Source organism: Engraulis encrasicolus, chromosome 4, assembly GCF_034702125.1.
Source record: "Engraulis encrasicolus isolate BLACKSEA-1 chromosome 4, IST_EnEncr_1.0, whole genome shotgun sequence".
Taxonomy (NCBI): domain Eukaryota; kingdom Metazoa; phylum Chordata; class Actinopteri; order Clupeiformes; family Engraulidae; genus Engraulis; species Engraulis encrasicolus.
Window position 1 is genome coordinate 36,860,501 of NC_085860.1, and position 19,554 is coordinate 36,880,054.

At 40.7% G+C, this 19,554-nt stretch overlaps 2 protein-coding genes across 2 annotated transcripts; both read right to left on the bottom strand.

Annotated features, from left to right (window-relative positions):
• Window positions 1-344: 344 nt before the first annotated feature.
• LOC134447721 (troponin I, fast skeletal muscle-like) lies at window positions 345-5,180 on the bottom strand. The gene is made up of 8 exons (XM_063197335.1): window positions 5,094-5,180; window positions 3,137-3,166; window positions 2,947-2,983; window positions 2,585-2,713; window positions 1,588-1,677; window positions 1,329-1,505; window positions 918-1,008; window positions 345-705 (listed from the first exon to the last, which is right to left on the bottom strand). Exons 2-7 carry the CDS (start codon window positions 3,142-3,144, stop codon window positions 931-933), a joined length of 519 nt encoding a protein of 172 aa, XP_063053405.1. The 5' UTR covers window positions 3,145-3,166; window positions 5,094-5,180; the 3' UTR covers window positions 345-705; window positions 918-930.
• Window positions 5,181-5,852: 672 nt separating this feature from the next.
• LOC134447722 (troponin I, fast skeletal muscle-like) lies at window positions 5,853-11,854 on the bottom strand. The gene is made up of 8 exons (XM_063197337.1): window positions 11,793-11,854; window positions 9,647-9,679; window positions 9,497-9,533; window positions 8,962-9,090; window positions 7,063-7,152; window positions 6,803-6,979; window positions 6,536-6,620; window positions 5,853-6,093 (listed from the first exon to the last, which is right to left on the bottom strand). Exons 2-7 carry the CDS (start codon window positions 9,652-9,654, stop codon window positions 6,549-6,551), a joined length of 513 nt encoding a protein of 170 aa, XP_063053407.1. The 5' UTR covers window positions 9,655-9,679; window positions 11,793-11,854; the 3' UTR covers window positions 5,853-6,093; window positions 6,536-6,548.
• Window positions 11,855-19,554: the final 7,700 nt, after the last annotated feature.

Below are 19,554 nucleotides of genomic sequence, written 5' to 3' on the forward strand. Positions count from 1 at the left end.
AATTGCGAAAACATAATTCACCACCAAATACACCAATAATTTGTACACATGATCATCAGTAACACATTACAAGAAGGGGAAGCAAAGTGTACTTGTTGTTCAAATAAAGAACTTTTGTGTCATTTTCTACTCCGCCCGCCATGTTCCAAACATGCTTCAAACCAGCCTCGAGACCTTGCTTGCTTTTCTGAGGTAATACGGAGTACACCAGGTGGTGTCCACTCCGGTGTTATGGTTACCAGAGTGCCAAGTGTGCAGGGGGCATAAGTCTGAGTCACTGACGTATAGTCAGTATCAATGGACTGAGTATATGTGCGTGTGTGTGTGCTCGCTACAGAGTGAGGGAAGGGACAGAGCAGAGGCGAAGGAGGAAGAGGAGCAAAGCAAGCTCTGTCGACATCTAGTGGAACATAATCTAAAGCACAGCAAACTATGACAGCCAATTCAGAACATAATAATGAATCTACAGAAGCATATCAGAATGTTAATTAAAACCCAATGTTTAATGATGAATATAAGTCTGCAGTGGGTAAACATGGTACATCTTCGTGGGAAAATTGATTGGGCAATAGAAAAACTGTATTGAACATGAAAACATGGAGCAAAAATAAAAATAATAATACATAATGGCCCCAGGCTGCCATCCTGATGCCATCCATTTTGTCTATGTTCACCGTTTGTGAGGCAAATATCAACTTCTGGAAACTGCAGAGAAGAAAAAGGAGGGAGCATTAATTAAGCAGTTTGTCATGGTTTTGTAATAATAATCATAATCATAATAATCATAATACATATTTCATTCACTTAAATAAAATAAAATAATAAAATAATTATTTACAGTTCACTTAATGATTGAGGCAACATTAGTTGTTGTGAGACCTAGTATGCGCAATGGCTTAATGTGAAAATCAACTCACCACTTCACTTTGTTTACGCCTCAGCGCCCTCAAACATCTTCTTCCTGTCCTTCTTGTCCTCAATGTTCTGACGCCAGTCACCAACAGCAGCCTGTAAAGTGAGGGAGCACAAATAAGGTTGTCACTTCCTATGGATGTAGCCAAAATACCTACAGTATGCACAATTTTTCCCCACACATTTGATACTACTGCATGTCCCCTTCTTGGGGCAGACCAGTGAATCCATTACACAGAGAGAATCATTGTATAAACAAGGTAAACAAAATATTGATTAAAAAAAAACACATAACCTATTCGAAACATAACCTACTAAGTTAAGTTAAGACACCTTCAGATTTTTATCACTGTGCCTAGTGTTTACGATTCTATATGGTCTGGCCCCAGCTTGTCTATTGTCTATTGAATACTCACCTCCTCAACCTTGGCCTCTTTCTTGACCTGCTTCAGGTTGGCCCTCAGGTCCATGTTCACCTTGTGTTTGGAGCCCAGCAGAGCCTGAAGCATCTGGTCAGCGGACATACGCACTTTCTTCAGAGCTGGCTTCTTCATACCCTTCAATTCTGTTACACTGATCTTCAGGTCTTCAACCTAGGGATAGAGTACAAGCATTAACTCACTGTCAACCCCACACAAATGGCTATAGTTCATATAAACATGTCACCATTATTACCTCTTTCTGTCCTTTGGTCACCTTGGCGTCAACATCATATCTCTCCTCATCAACTTTGTCGATCTTTCCATGAAGCTCTTTGCAGAGTTTCTGTGAACAAAATTATACTAAGTGTCATGACTGCCATGACCCAAGTGTCTTTCACATCAGAACGATTGTGCAAAGCAGTCGGACACTGAGGAAGGCACAAGTGCACCGAAACGTCAGTCATTTGGTGCACCAAAATAATAATTAAAAAAAAACTCTAAAAAAGTTGCTGAGTGCTCCAGTCATCCCAGGGATAGTCACTGTGAAGTAGCCCAGCTTGTCTAGAAATGTACTAGCTTGCAGAGCGCAGACGTCTGCCAAGGCACCTCAGATCATCCCAAGGAGAATGAGCTTGAGGCATTCTGCATACCAACATGTTGACACAATTTCAAAACATTGCATTAATGATCTGGGGAGGTAAACCCTAGAGAAAACAAAATAAGACTGAATAAAAATAGTCTTCATCCATTTTGACTTAAGTTATTCCTTCACACTGAAGAAGGTCAAACCGGATTCATATTCATATTCAGAATCCATATAATACAGGTAAGGTCCCCTAATGATCACATGTTATCACATTTTGAGTGTTGATGTGAAGAGTTCTTTTCCAATAAATTCATTTTCATAAATGTAATAAAAAATGAAGTTGTGTCAGTAAAGTCAGCATTTTGATGTGGTAGGTAAACGTTAAGGGTGACATTGTCCCAGTTCTTAAATTCAGATAAAAGAATATGTAAGAAAAACTGCATTCAAATGGCCTTTACTGCATTTAGGAAAAGAGTTTTTGATGTGGCCTCGGTCAATACATGGGTTCTAAATTTTTGTTTTCTCCTGACTGCGCAAAACTAGCTGCGCACAACTCAACCTCTGATTGGTCAAGAAATTAGCTCACATGGTTGGCTGCCAGTGTCTTGCCCCTCCTCACAACACAGTGTTTTTAAACAAAACAAAAAAGTCCATCTATTGTCACCTGAAGCTCCTCCATGCCACTGGGTAGGTCAAGGGCTGGACAGCTCTCATCCAAGTAGGCCTCTCTGGCTACCACAAGGTCAGATGCCTCCTTCTCCAGAATATCAGTCCCAATTTGCAGCATCAAACTCTAAAGATGGCAGAGGGCAGAGGGCAGAGAGAGAGGGGGGGGGGGAGCAGAGGAAAAGGAGGAGGAGCAAAGCGAGCTCTGTCAACACTTCCAGAGAGAGAGAGAGAGAGAGAGAGAGAGAGAGAGAGAGAGAGAGAGAGATCTCTGAGGGATTTTGGCCTCCAGAGAATTTGACATTGTGCCGACGCTTTGAAGATGGGGGGCTCTAAGGCTCCACTGAAGAGAAGATTTACCTTCAGATGATGCCTGCGGCTTGATGTCATCTTCTTTCTGAGGAACAATGCAATGTTCAGAGGTTACGTAAACTCACTGTTAAACAACACCAAGAACTAATGGCTAAAAACAGAGTCGCAGTACAGTAGCAAGATAGTTAGGATCAATTCAAGAGTAAACTCAACAATGCTTATGTAGCAAAACACTTACTCAGTCATGGTGGCTGTTCAAGGTGTTCTCCTAATCAACAAAGAAAAAATCTGAATGTCAACAAAGACGGGCAAAAAGGGGGGAAAAAAGAAAGCTCTGAGAAATGTAAATTGTTTTTGAAAGTCTGATTGCATACAGTGCCCAAATTAGGGTGATACTGAATGAGTCAGAATGAATGTATGGAAAAGGATCCATGACATAGTATGCTGTCACCTTGCAAAACTATAAATAGGTTGAAAAAGCAAGATCCTCCATAATGTTTTTCCCCACACCAAAGAGCACCTTTAAGATCTTTTCCCACAATTCCTGGGCACTTTGGACTTTTCCTTCACTTCATCTTTTGAAGCATCATCAGACAGTGATCCCACAAAAAACTTTTTGTCGCTGTCCCGCTGAAATCTCCTATCTCCACCATCTTTTATCGTTTTATATTCGTTCTTTATTTAATATAAAATATAAATCACAACTACAGTCTTCATGAGTATATGTGTATGATAAATTATTTAATAACCAACTTTAATGTTGAAATTATTATATATTTAGAAATTAGTGATTTATAAATTAATAAGTAAAAAACAATGTAAAGTGTAGATACAGGGTTTCTGTCTGACAGACGACTTTCCTTTTAAGAGTGGTATTCATTCCTCTTTTACTTATGGTTTGTTGTTCTTACTTTCAATTTGTACATGGGGTTATGGTATGAAAATAAAAACGGCAAGGCTAGGTAGATCGTTAGACATGAAGGACCCCCCTGAAATAGCATTTTCTCAATTTTGGGTGATTATCAGAATTGTTAATTCTGTTTGTGTGCGATCAGGAATTTTCCATACATTTGTCAAGGCATCAAACTAAAATAGCAACTGATGTCTTGGGGTTAAACCCATACATTTGACACGTGCATTTGCATCTACGTAGGCTACCTACCAAAGTGGGTGATATTACTTAACAAGATTGAGACACTTTCCACCAACCATCAAATTAGACAAGTAAGTCAGACCTTTTGCATACCTTTCAGTCGACCATAAGCATGTAAGACAACAAGTAAGGCAACAAAGAATAAAATGCTACAGCAGCATAAAATGCTATTGCATCTCACATTAACTCCAGTTTTGATGTGAATCTCTTAAACATCCTTTACACATCCCATCACTATCTATTCCTCTTGTTTTTAGATCCACTTTGCTACAGCGCAACGCAGCAAAGAAAATAACCTAATAAACAGTGTGGCACAAAGCAAAAAATGTCTCACCTGATGAGAAACGTGGGCAATAATTGGTGGATGGTGAGGGTCCTATTGTAGAAGTGGGCAACCACTAGCATCTAAGGCAATAGTCAGACCTGGTATATAAGGCTGAAAGCATCCGGCACCACAAAACGTCCTTCCTCTTTCTCTTTATGGTAATGCCACTCCTGTCAGCACCCAGACAACAGCAGTTATGCCTAAAATAGACTACAGACTATAGAGTACACAATGGCAACTAGAATAGAGAATAGGATGAATATCGATATCGATATTTTCATAGGCTTGACTTACAAGTTACTCAAAGTTACGCATTGTTGACCTGAGGAAGAGGTATGATATTCTAGAGTGGTGGAGATCACATTCCTGGACTGACAACATAACATAAATCATCCTCTTACACGTCATTGCAACGAAGGACAGAACAAGAGTGGGAAAAGGATCTCAAACGGAGGTTGATGAATCCTATATGCATACTCCAAATATATATATCCTTAACCTAACAATTATATTTAAAAAAAAATAGAAAAACGTATGATTCTTGCGCTTGTGACTTTATAGATTAGCGTACCTCCTCACTGTCAAGTATCCCTCAGATGACTCCACTATCTCAAATATTTTGATGTGAACATGATATTAATAGTATGTGGTTTGGCATCGTGTATGAATAATGTTTGGATTGGGATGGCAATGGTGTTGGAATTCTTGGAAGTGTACCTGCAATACCGCTAAAGGACAAAAGGGGCAGCATTTCTTCATGTGGCTCTCTGACTCACACATTTCCATCTCCTCTCTTCTGCAAAGCTGTCCTTTTTCACCTCGTTCCTAAGCACACACGAAAGAGACACATTTTCAAATTTTTAATTTGGTAACTTATATATTCATATTTGATTATATTTTAAATTTAATTTTTGTTAAAAACAAAAAAACAAACAAAAACTTAACTCACCGTGTCACCAGCTCATCTCTACTTATTTTCAACTTGTGTGTTAACTTTTGGGTAGCTTTTCACTTGCACTGCAAACATGCAAGACTAAATAAGAAACTGTGCAGCTCTGTTACACTCAAACAGGATGGGCTTACATCTGTTCCTCAGCAACCCTTCCAGCAAGAATGACAAGGAGATGAAAGATTGCACGCTATGTTGCGTGTTTGGGTATCAGTGCGTGCGTGCGTGCGTGCGTGCGTGCGTGCGTGCGTGCGTGCGTGCATGCGTGAGAGAGAGGGGGGGGGGAAACAAAGTAGGAGGAGCAAATTGAGCTCTGTCAACACTTTGTGGAAGCCAACTCAGGCCTTGATTACACGTACGCAGTGCTCGTTTACACATTTTCATCCCATTTACACGGCATGTGGATATTAACACCATTGCGTCAAGTGAGTACGTGTAAACAAAAGGCCCAAGCCGGTGTGTCCCTATACGTGTAAACAGGGTCTCAGTGTCTGACAGAACATAATGAATTTACAGACACAAACCAGAAAGTTACTCAAAACCCCTTGTTTAATGAACATAATCTGTGGACAATAACAAGTTTGCAATATCTATACATGGTACATCTTGATGGGAAAAGGGTTTGGGAAAGAGAACAAAAATGGAGCGAACATAAAAACATGGAGCAAAAAAAAAAACAACTACAATGAATGGCCCCAGGCCATTATCTTGTTGCCATCCATTTTGTCCATGTTCATTGTTTGTGAGGCAAATATCAACTTCTGGAAACTGCAAGGGAGAAAGAGGAGGGAGCAATAACTTAGTAAGTGTTAATGATTTTGTTTTTTTATTATCATTACTATTATTTTTGATCCATTATTTTCATTCACTATTTTAAAATTTCATTATAATTTGGAGTCATGTCATTTAAAATTCCTTTCAATCTTTTTGAATACCTTACATTACACTTGTCTGACACTTTTGTCGAAAGCGACTTACAGTTATTTACAGGGTATTGGGGACAGTCTCTGGAGCAATGTGGGGTTAGATGCCCTGCTTAAGGTCACTTCAGCCATGGGTGGAGGTGTAGAAAGAGGAAAGGCTGGGATTTGAACCTGCAACCCTCTCATCTTAAGAACACCTCCCTAACTATTAGACCACATCTGCTCATGTTGATTGAGGCAACATTTATGAGACTATGCATGATGGCTTGATGTGAATATCAACTCACCACTTCACTTCCTTTACGCCTCAGCGCCCTCAAACTTCTTCTTCCTGTCCTTATTGTCCTCAATGTTCGCACGCCAGTCACCAGCCTGTAAAGTGAGGAGAGTGAGCACAATGTGGAAAATCAGACCAATCCCGTCTTCGTAAGCACATGTCTGCACGCAAACTTGACTTTGTTTGAGTGTGCTTCTTTTCTGATTAGTGCCTTCTTATTCTATGGAAAACTGTGGATAATAAACATCTTTGGTCTCTGGCAACACTGAATACTCACCTCCTCAACCTTGGTCTCCTTCTTGACCTGCTTCAGGTTGCTCCTCAGATCCATAGTGACCTTGTGCTTGGAGCCCAGCAGAGCCTGAAGCATCTGGTCAGCGGACATACGCACTTTCTTCAGAGCTGGCTTCTTCATACCCTTCATTTCTGTTACGCTGATCTTAAGGTCGTCAACCTAGGGAGAGAATTCAAGCATTTATTTATCTCTCAAGCCCACGCAAGTGGTTTTAATTCATACAAACATGTCACCAATATTACCTCTTTCTGTCCCTTGGTCACCTTGGAGTCAACATCGTATCTCTCCTCATCAACTTTGTCGATCTTTGAATGAAGCTCTTTGCAGAGTTTCTGAAAAATGCAATATATGATGCAAGGTTAGAGATGATACGTTATGTATAATATAGTTACCACGGCTTACTAGTCCAAAATATAACAGCAATAACACATGGCTATCTGGTCTAAAATGCATACGATGCAATAAGGTAAGATGTGTTTTATTTCTATTAACATGTTTTTTTTATTATTCTCTTCTGAATGACAATATTTGTCATGTAGCACTTGCATATTTGTGGTTGCATATGAATTCACTATCCTTGTTAGATCAGTTACATATAGTGAAAAAAAAATCACCATATGTGACTTCATGTACTTGGACTACTAGTATCGACAGAATCAGGATTATATAATGTAACATTATGATATGTTCATGCACACACAAAAAATGTGTGAAAGTAGAGGGATACTCACACACACACACACACACATATACAGTATATATATATATATATATATCACACACACACACACACACACACACGCACACACACACACACACACACACACACACACACATAAACACTGTATATATAAATAAACTACCGTAAATGAAATGTGATGAACATTACTGAACATGAGTTCTACAGCGTCATTTATTGCTGCAGTTATTTCAGAAGTTCCTTAACTACAAACACAGCTTAAGTTAGTCACAGTGCTCATGTGTCTTCTGTGGTATTTTTACGAAAAGGAGATGACCAAAGCCCCTTGTTACTCCAGAACAAAAATAGGTTCTCGCCAGCCACCTCCCTCCCTCACACACACGCACACGCACACGCACACACACACAGAGTTCCAATTCATACAGACTTTTTTCCAAACTTCAAAGTACATAATGCATGATTTACAGAGTGTGGTGGGGGTAAGATTACACTTCTTATGCAATTATGCTGGTGAAAAAATAGTGAAAAGCTGTGAGACTTTTTGTCCCTAATATCCCGCATGCCATCCATATTGTCGTGCGTGTAACCGCACCCACAGCTTCTAGTTTTATGTCATCTACTATGTACAGTATGTGATCTACCTCAATATGCATAGCATACAATTCTTTCTTTTTAGCACATTTCTATCCCTTTATTAATGACAATGCCAAAGAGGTCAACCCAATAGGTTTGAAATACAGGTGACACTCCTGTACATCCACATTAGCCTGATTATCATCGACTTTCAAATCTCTTCGAGACTGCTGCGTCACTAGGAGGGCACGGCCTGGCTACATCCACACACCTGCTCTTCATTAGTGATTTTATTTGTCCAGAACCACCTCAAAAGTCACCACTAATCAGACACTGAACAAGTCCAAATGTTACATAGGGGGTGATGACCACGTGGCTCTGTGGGCTAGTGTGCTGCCATGTCGTGACACCGGAGACCTGGGCTCAATTCTGGACCGTGGCTGTTTCCCAATCCTTCCCCATCTCTCTCTCCCCACTCAGTTCCTGTCTCTCTCAACGTGTACCAAGACCTCTTAGAAATGAACCGTACGGAGACCTTCATTGACGTGGTTTCAGTACGGTTCACTTATGAGTACTGACAAGTTGACTAGGTGTAATCAATTAAGGATAGCCCTAGATCACCAGGTGTGATTAAAAAGGGGACTGGCACACCATAAAAGCCTAACAGGACCAGAAAGAGCAGTCGTTTCTTTTTGTAATACACTCACAATATGACCAAAAATGTCCTTTTCCTGTTGGTTCGCTTTTTGGTCCACTTAAAGAGGACTGAGTTTGGTTCACTTAAAGGGGGCTAGGTGTGAAAACCCTCTCACTGTCCTATCTGGATAATAAAGGTGTAAAAGCCACCCCATGTTACAAAGCTGTTCACCTGCAGATCCTCAATGCTGACGTCAAGAGAGATGGCTGGGCAGTTGTCATTCAGGTAGGCCTCCTTGGCAGCCACAAGGTCAGCTGCCTCCTGCTCCAGCCTGGCAGTAGCGATCCCAAGCACCAAGCTCTGAAGATAGGAAACAATCCCAGACACAATTATTGTCAATGTACATTACTTTTTGAAGACAACAAAACGTTTTGATATTCAACAATGAAACACCACCATTATATAATTTTGCTAGTTGCATGATCACAGTAGTATTACATTACATTACTATATTACTACTTTGGCAGATGCCTTATAACCAAAGTGACTAACAAACAAGGACATAATCATAGCCAGCATCAATAGCAGATACAAAGTGCACAGGATATATATAGAACAAGAAGTGCAGATGCAAAGAAGGGTTCATGTTTTTCATTTATTATATGTTTTTTTTTTCACAGCTACGATAAATCACCTGACGCTCCATCATTCGTAGTGTAACAGAATCATGTCTCATTTAACCTGTTTTACTGAAAAGAAAAATTACCTTGAGGTCGCGCTTGCGGCTCGATGTCATCTTCTTCCTGAGAGGAAAAGCAAAAAACAATATTAGGAACAAAGAGTAAAGTATACTCTACTCTACAAAAAATGGATGCCGTAATGCAATATTTGTGCTTTGACATTTGCAGTTACTTACTCAGACATGGTGGCTGTTGTGTGGTTGTCTTATCTGTCGTGGAATAAACAAACATGGGGAAAGCACAAAATTAGTTTGTCCTTCCTACTTTGCACTTAAACTACACAGCATTTGAACACTGGCTTCAATGACAGAAGCACACATTAACACTGTACATAAATAACTGCCACTTACGGGCTGCTAGATTCCGACGTGAAAGTATTTGATACATCAGCTGTCAGAGTCAACACACAGCATGTAACAAGCACACTCTTGCTTCAACACTAATGCACCAAACAATTTGGTAGTCAGGAGGGCTACTTCAGGTATTTACTAAACCAGGTGCTCTTTGGATCCGGGAAATTAGTCACTTAGAAATTTGGCCAAACTTAATTTGAATGGTTTCAGTGGTGTGAGGCACACAGCTAGATTCAATTAAAAAGCCTTTATTGTGAGTATCGGCACTAGTCCACCACAATTAAGGTATTTTGTGTGCCTCTGGGAATCCTTGGCCAGATGCACCTCACAGTAACCAGCTTCACCAAATTTCAAAGTGAAAATCCTGCTTGGTTTGAGAATATTCAGTCTGAATCAAAACACACTTGAGAACTTCCAGCACTGACTCAATCAAGAGATAATTACCCAAACAAGCCCAAAGACAAGCAGAGCAAAGAAACTCCCTAGTAAAAGTCAACGCAAAGGCAAATTAAGGATTGTACTGTTGAATTATCTTCACATACAGCACAGTTTCAATCCCAGTAAATGAAGGAAGGAGGAGAAGCACACAGCCTTTTGAAATAGTGCAGGCGTCGTGACCAGAAGGCCAGACATATGATCTCAAGCTTCAAGAACAGTCTAAAGATGGAACTTTCACTAACAAGTCCACATGCCACATCTCAAAGGCACGAATACCGTAAGTTAAGCAAGCATGGGTATTTTTTTTCTCATGTAGCACTTCTTGCAATTAGAAAATTCACTTCTACAAACTGTTGCATACTGTAGACCAACACTGATGCCATTAATATCCACTGCAACATTGATTCCTTGTTTATCATTACAAATTATTTAAAAATGTTCATATAACTTACTAATTTGCAGATTACCGCGACAGTATTGATACCACGCTGCGCATCATATAATCACAAATAATGATTCGCTGAAAAATGTATGACCAGATTTCATACACATTTTTCATACATTACCACTGGAAAACGTAAGTAAGCAAAATCAGCAAAATCTGAATTGAATGTCATTACAATCAATCATGTCTTCCATGTAAAATTCCAATTCCACATGCACAAAACCCACAGCCAGCAGGTGGGGAGACGAACAGCATGGATCATAGCAAAAATAAAACAAAACACACGTCCCACCTGGCGAAAAATTCTGGGATGAAGCAGGTCAGAGTGCCCTGAGGAGGTTTCGCTGTGACACTGGCATCAGTTGTAAAGTGTGACCTGGTATATAAGGCTTGCTGCATCCAGCACCACCAGCTCACCTCTCCTGTTTATGGTGATGCTTGTCTTGGCAATGAGCAGCGCAGGAGCAGTATAGGCTCAGCTTAAAATAGACTGACCAATATCCACATTTTTCCCATCTGTCTTATGGACAAGCAGCAGCAGGGAAAGGCATTGTCTGTACAACACTTTCAGAGGATTCAGGGGGAAAACGCTCTGAGAAAAAAAGGTTTCTGTCCTGTATGCCCATTGTACAAGTAATGGTTTTCTTTTTTACTTTGTTGAAACTTTTCAATTTTTTCTTTTAATAGCTAAAACATATGTGATTTCTGATTGTTTGTGGTGAACATCTGGGTCTGCCGTGTCATCTTTCACAACTGTGAGAAAGAAGACAATACTTCAAGCAGAAATTAGCATATGGCAATAATCACATATTAATATAATCAAATATGTCTTTCACTGGCATGATATGGTTGCAGAATTAATTTCTAATGTGTGCTGGTGCCTCATTAATTGGGCTTTATTTAAATGCAAATGGACAGCTTGGCTCAGTATTGGACACAAAAAGATTAAACACAGAATATGAGAAGCTAATGCACATGAAACGTGGGGTGGTTGGTGTGTATGTGTGTACATGGTTGCGTGTGTGAATGTATGTGGGTGTCCAGATGGATTTACAACTCCAGAGAGATATTTTTAAAACAATGTACCTGCAGTGTCCATGGTACCAGCAGAGGGAGCACTTCTCCACAATTGTGCTGCTACGATGCTAAGTACATCGCTCCTGGTACCCAGGCATTAGATTTCCTCTCCTCCCCCTTTCCAGCACCATTCCTCAGTCACGTGACCGCCAGCTTTTTTTTCTGTCCTTCCTTGCAGAGGTGTCAAAAATCCAGTTCAGAAGTGCAAAAAAAAACAAGAACCAAAACCATGCCAAAGTTTCCCTCCAAAACACATGACTTCACTAACTACTGTAACTTGATTCTGATTGACATTGGAGAACAACTGGATGGACATTGAAATGTCTGTCATGTGCACCTATTAAATGTAATTACATATAAGCTGCAGTGTGCTTACAAACCCTAGATTTAGGGAGAGACGAAGACAAAGAGAGAGAGAATGAGAAGAGAAGGAGAGAGGCTGGACCAAATTTTACTCAAATTTACAGTTAGGCCTACACTTCACTTGACGCCGGTGTCATACACATGCCATAACAGTGTCATAATAGTGTCAAAACAGTGTCATGACAGTCATGGACGAGTCATAAACATTACTAGGTCAATGTCATAAATGTTCAAGAAAGTTGACATTTTTATGGTTGTCTTAACCATGACCAAATGTCACTCAATGATATGTCATGAAATGTTTATGACATGGACATAATGTTTATGGCACAGCCATGACTGCATTACGACACTGTTAGGATACTGTCATGTCATACCTATGAGGCGGCGTCAAGTAAAGTGTTACCAAATTTACTTTCATTTACTTCAATTTTACAAAATCACTTTCATAAAAAATGTTAAATATTTGTTTTGCATCATGCCTGTACCATAATTGATTCATTTGAAAACATTGAGAGACATTATGCCAAGTTTTATGTAAGGTCAACTGCGATATCCACTTAGAGCAGAGGGAGTGGATATCCCTTCTCCACTTTTCTTCCAAAGATGCTGCTCTCTGAGGCTTTTCTCTGTGGCTGTTCAAATATAGCTACAGGGCTTGTGAATTGGTAATATAAACTCAACCAAAACATGACATTTGTGACAAAAGCAAAATACTCACTTGTCCTCAGATGCATCAGCTTTGCTGTGTTAGGAGAAATGTGTAAAAAATAAAATAAAATAAAAGACGCATTTTGACATCAATAGCACCAATAATATGTATCATACAATACCTACTAGCCTCTTAACGTTATAGCATTTTTAAAAACACAACAGCAATGTTTGAGGACCTAGATCAGTCTACTATATAAGATAAAAGCTTTAAGTGAAACATTTTAGGCTTACAAAAGATTTGCGACAAAGGGAGGGCATTACCATATGAGGTGTTTATTGAGAAAAAAAACCAAAGCTGTGTGCATCCCTGGTAGTGTACTAGACAGTAAAGCAATGTGTGTATGCAAAGCGTGGCACAGTCCAAACAGTCCAAGCCAGCATCAAAAAGAAGGTGTTGTAGACACCTACATGTATGGCAGGCATCACCTTGACGTTCTCTTTTATCCACAGAAGACTACCTTTGTTGCACTTGGTCCTCTGTCCACTTGGTCCTCTTGTCCTTCAGAGACATAAAATAAACAAAGTAAACAAAAAAATAATTCCAAGGAAAATCAACTCATTATAATATGCAAATTTGTTACTAGGTACAATTTATTTACGGATATACAGCAGTTCATCATAAAGAATAACACAGACATGAATAATAAGAAGAGGCTTTGGTTGTAAGAGCTGAGATGTGGTGCTCTACAAATGAGAATGATGTTCATTTAAAGGGATTATTGTACCCTTGATCATACCCTTGATCATCACCCTGGGTCAATTTAATCCGTTAAAACCTCTTGTATGTGCTACGGTTACACATAGCAGGGTATTTTCACATTTTCAGACCAATATTGAATCTGCACAAACATGCTATCAAGAGCTGTCATAAATACTGTAAGAATGCAAACATCAATGTGACCCAACCCGTTTGAAAATGAGCTGAGCTCACACCGCTCTCCAGTCGAAAGAAGAGAGCAGTATAGGCTTTCAGTAAATAGACAAGAGTCTGGATTTATTTGATTTACATCTGAATTTAGTTGGGCCTACAACAAATCCACTCAATTCAGAAAGAGACAGCATTGATTGCAGTGCCAAAGCACCAGCCTGAGGTAGGAAGCCAATCAAACAGTGGGGAAGGGTGGAAAGATGATGACATGTGCTACTTAACCAATTGAAGCTCGTGGTTTGTTTGAATGAAACTGACATGATTGGCTTGAATATACACCAAGTGATACATTCATAATGACCAATTAACCCCTTAGCGCAGCACTATGGCTCTCTGTAATGTCATAGCAATGTTGTTATGATGTACTTAAGCATTTTCAGCAAGTGAATAGGGGCACCGGTTACCCCAGGGCCATGGATAATCGTAAACCACACTTCCCCCTATGATAAATTGAGTAGGTGGTCCACAGGCTATGGTGCTTGTTACGGGGGGCAACCGCCAATCCGACATACCGCCATCCCAACACACCTCCACACCGCCATTCCCACACCAAGTTACTCTTATGGGGAGCTGTCCACGCGCGAGCGTACACTTTCATCGTTGTTTCTGGAGCTGTCCACGTGTGTGGTGCTGAAATCTTTGTATACTCATGAACGGCCATCCGGGTACTTTGCTCGTAAATGTGCGTCACGCCCCTTTATGGGTGAAAACAACCCGAATGTCTCGTCAACTTGTATGCTACATCGGCTTGTCTAAATGAACACAGTCCATGCCTCAGTCACGGCTGTTTGGCTCTATTATTTGAAAGTCGGCAACACAACACGTTTTCGGCATGTTGCGCGTGAACAACGCTAGTCTACAGGTTCATATCTTTCGTTTATTAAACCCCAACATCACCAATTGACTTGCATGGGTTGTTTTCCCCCACAAATAGGCGTAACGCACATGGAAAACGTCACGCCGTTCATGAGTATGCTCCGAGTGAAGCACGGAGAAGATACTGTATGCCTATCTATGAGAGGCTGAGGGAGCGAAGTCACCGATATTCGATTAAATATTTTCACTGGTTACATGTTTGTAGATATTTTTAAATGCAGATAAATTGTATATGTGTACTGCACGTTAACATAACATATTTACAGAAATAAAATTGTTGACAGGTGTGTTTTAGCCCCCTAAATGGAATATTTAAAGAGTTTTTAAATGCACATTCTAAAATTGTGCTTATGTGTTAACAAGAGGCGAAAACCAATTAATTTGGCTGAGCCTACTTAGATGTTGTATCCAGACCGAATTGCAATAATATCCAGACCCATACTACGTCATACTTAAGGGCTGGCGTTCCTATGGGCTTCCGCCAATTCCAAAACAGTTGACCCAATTTTTGTTCAGTACATTTCTTGGGAGGCAGACTATTTCATGACTCACCAATAAATGTAACTGCCTGACAGGCCATTGTTGTGTTTTCCACCTGCTGCTCAAAGTCAACGAAGAAACTTAATTATTCACATGACAAGCATTAGCTGAGATCAGTGTTGCCAGATTAGCAACGTTGTCGCTAGATTTAGCGACTTTTTTCCGTCCCTGGCGACTAAAAACTTCATCTAGCGCAGGGATATTCAATTAAAAGTCACTGAGGGCCAGTTTATCAAATTCCTCACAGTAAAAGGGCCGAACGTCATATTATCTATAGATAGCGTGTATGTCTTAATTTTGTTCAGACCTCGTGAGGCAGGCCAGAACCTTGCCATGTAAGGGGCCTCCAATTGAATAGCCCTATTCTAGCGACTTAAGCGACTTTTTGGTAAATCTGGCGACTTTTAAAAACCTGCCTTTTCAGTGACAAAATCATTGTTTTTCAACATAATTGTACTGTAACTGTGCCGCCGTCAGAAGCATTTCCCACGGTTAAAGGGACACTGTAAGAAATTGTCAAAAAAGGTACTGCAACTATGCTGCTCATTGAAACTGGGCTGCCTATTGCCAAATTTGATCTTTACATGAAAGTTTACTGAGTAATAAACAAATGTTTTCTAGTATGGTCCAAGTAGTCATTTTTGCAGCTAAAAATGGCTATTTTTGGAAATTCAAAATGGCGGACCATGGAGAAGATCCCCCTTTTCATGTATGAAAAATTCAATTTTTCCAGTCATAATGAATACTTAGAATTTGATGCTGGTGGTAAGTATTCATGAAAAAGGTAACATTAGTGAATGGGCAGCATGAATTCTGGAAATAAACAACAAAAAATCTCACAGAGTGTCCCTTTAAGCAGGGCTGCAGATTAGCGCTGATCTCCAAAAAGTAGCTATCACAACTCGTTTGTATTAAAGGGGTATGCCACTATTGTGTGTACACGGATCCATTGACTTTCACTAGCTTAGCGACATATTTCCTCTTTTAACTTGTCTTAAAGCAAGACAACGCTTAACATGAAAAATAAGACACTTTACCACCTTTATAAACCCTGGCCAACGATTTTAACTGTATTAAGCCCCAAAATAGTGGCATACCCCTTTAAGAACGTAGGCATGTGGGCACGTTTCTAGAGATCAGCATGTCGTGCGTGATGCTGTGGAATGCTCCCACTGTGCGCCACAACGGGGGGTCTGCAGAGGAGGGAACATGTGCACCTGAGGTGGAGATGAGGACACGCTTAAGAGCAAATTGCACGGCCCTAGTAATTTGTGCATGTGAAATGTTAAATCGGGTCGTAGCACTGCTTTAACTGTGCGATTTGCTCATGAGGCACGACCAGGATTTCAAACAGTTTTGATTTTTTTGTGACCCTTCGATTGCACGATAGTGAGGTGAAATCGCTTGTCGTTACCCCATGCAGTGTCGCCAAATTAGCGACTTTTGGACGGCCCTGGAGGGGGGGGCAACCATTCCGACATACCGCCATTCCGACAGTATTTGATTGTCATTCCGAGCCAATTTAACATTGCAAGTACTTAGAGGCACGTGACTTACGTTCCAACTCAATTGACATTTGCAACAATGTTGCTACACGAGCGGAAGTGGAGAGGGTGACTCTAATTTAGGGTCTAATTTTGTCAGGGTCCAAATTCCCTTACAGGTAGGGTCTGAAAACAGTTCCTGCAAGCTGGAAAAATGGTTCTTGAAATAAAAAGTCAATGTCGGAATGGCGGTATGTCGGAATGGCGGTATGTAACTGGCCCTGGCACCAAAAAAACTCATCTAGCGCCTTTAGCGACTTTTTGGTGCATCTGCCGACTTTTTAAAACGCGCATCTTCAGCGACAAATGTATTGTTTTTCCACATAATTGTGACTCTGCGCCGCCGTCAGAAGCGTTTCCCACGGTTAAGCAGGGATGCAGATTAGCTCTGATCTCCAAAGGCAGTTAGCACCGCCCATTTCTACTGTGGTCGAAGGCATGTGGGCACATTTTCTGTAGATCAGCGGGCAGTGCATGATTCTGTGACGTCATACATAACGTCATAACGTCATCTAGTGCAGTGTTTCTCAACTGGAACAGTCTTGGGACCCACCATTTTCCACTCTCATTCGGTCGCGACCCAATTTTTTTAGCGTTCAAGTCAATTCAATGCAATTCTCAAAATGTAACCAAGACTCGAATGACTGGTTGCGCGCTATCTATCTCGCATAAACATTCAGATTGTATCTATGACGACAGATGACACAGAGTTCACTAGCCTATCAAAATAAAAGTTGTAAATTGTTGCAGGAAAAACTGCATTTTTTTTTTTTTGAATTACGTTTTTTTTACACCAAGGTTCCGCGATCCACCCATGACCCCTCCGCGACCCACTTTTGGGTGGCGACCCACCAGTTGAGAAACACTGATCTAGTGACTTCTAGTGACTTTTCAGCGAGCCCATAGCGACTTTGGCTGATTTTCTTTTGCCAACACTGTAACATGTCTGTGTTTGCCAACATGTACACTACACGAGGCGAGACTCACGATTGACCTGCGATTGAGCAAGAAATCGGCCCGACTCCCAAAAAGTCGTGCGAGTGCCATATCGTGGCAAAATCCAGGCAAAAGTCGCACAGTGTAAGCCCGTCTTAAGGTTCTGCGTCAGCCTCAGAACTTGGTCTAAAGTAACAACAATTTTTCAATGCGAAATTATCGGATTATTGAGTGGTTGGAAAAATGAGGCTTCGATTAATTGTGTCTGACATGCCAAAAAGTTTGGGGGGACTTCGCTTTTCTCTGAACCGCTTAATAGCCAAAAATATCCCTTACATCTACAAAGGAAAAGAATCTGGTGCCAGATTGAAAAAATAAATAACAAAAAATAGACATCCACGTGGCACCAGATTTTTTCTCTTTGTACTTTTTATAATTTAGTCCTGCTCTGGTTGCATTTGTTTTACAATCCCTTACATCTAGGAGGTAGCCTATTTGATGGTTCACTGTAGTTCAAATGGCATTATCGGATTTCTGACCACTAGTCGAAATAAATGAGTGCATTTTGCTAAACATATAGTGAAACCTTGATGCTATCAATAATACAGTACAGTACTTGATTGTATTCTCATAAAATTCTGGAATGGAAGCTTGGCCTGTAGCCCGAAATGTAGCCTTGGTTCGTGCTTCGCCCTCTGAATTTGGCCTCAGAAATTGTCCTATTATTGATGGGTCAACACAATAGAGATGAGCAGAAATTACGTCATCATTTTTGTCAGGCAAAATTTAATCGAGTGATCATCAGTTGAAGGTCATTGTTCATTTTCTGATCATTCTGCAAGTTTCAGTTGTAATATCAGCACCTCCATAGTTACGTATTATTATTACAGAAAAAAAGAAACTACAATTCGTTAAGATTTATGTATCACTGTCGGCTCTGAGAGGTTCACCATTTTAAACGCATAGAGATGATAAAAAACCCGGAGGATCCGGTTGGAGAGCCGGGTAAAGACCTCATCCGAACAGACCGGATGGCTGTCGTGCATTGATCCGCCAAAGGCGGGTCAGACGGCATTTCATTAATATGTCAACAAAATGGCAGTTACAGCGCGAGAAATTTTGAAACCGGAATATATCCTCTTTAGTTGACTACAACAGTCATTCTCTAATCTCTCTTGTATGCTGTTCAGTCACGAACACTCACTGAGTAAAACTGAACCAACTCCCGCCTCGTCATTCATCGAGCCTGTTTGATCCGTCCAGCCTATGTTGAGTGTTTGAGTCGCGGGTCCCCGCTCCCTATGCGTGTGCTTCTGACTCTGTTGAGGTCTACATTTTAATGTTAATAGTGCTCTGCCAACGCTTTAACATCTCAGTCTGTAGGCTACTCTTAGGGAAATTATAGTCTACAGACGTGACTCGATCACTCACTGCGTTACAGCGTAGGCTACAGTCTTTAAAGCCACTGCTGCCGTCACTCCCCTCGTCCGAGTCACTCAGCAGCGGCGCCCTCGGCGACTCGGTGAGACGAATCCTGACTGAGTTGTTGGTAGCAGCGAATCCCCTACGGATCGGATCAATCGCTTAAGTTTCGTTTTTGCCAGGAGTGTGTGAGTCGCAAGGCAACTCGGCAGCGGAAGCGAGTGGTCATCTGCTGCTCGCCTCCTGACTGTCCCTGCTCAACTAGACTTCTGCTCCCAAATGTTTGACTTTTAGTCTTAAATACAAACACACACATTAGCCTATTTATTGCAAAATCAGGAACATGCCGTTTCACTGCTGCCAAAGGCTGTTCGAGTTGTGGTTGCATGTTTAGTGAGGAGACCCAGGTGGGTCGGATCGCAGCATGAGTTTAGGAACTGTTACATTC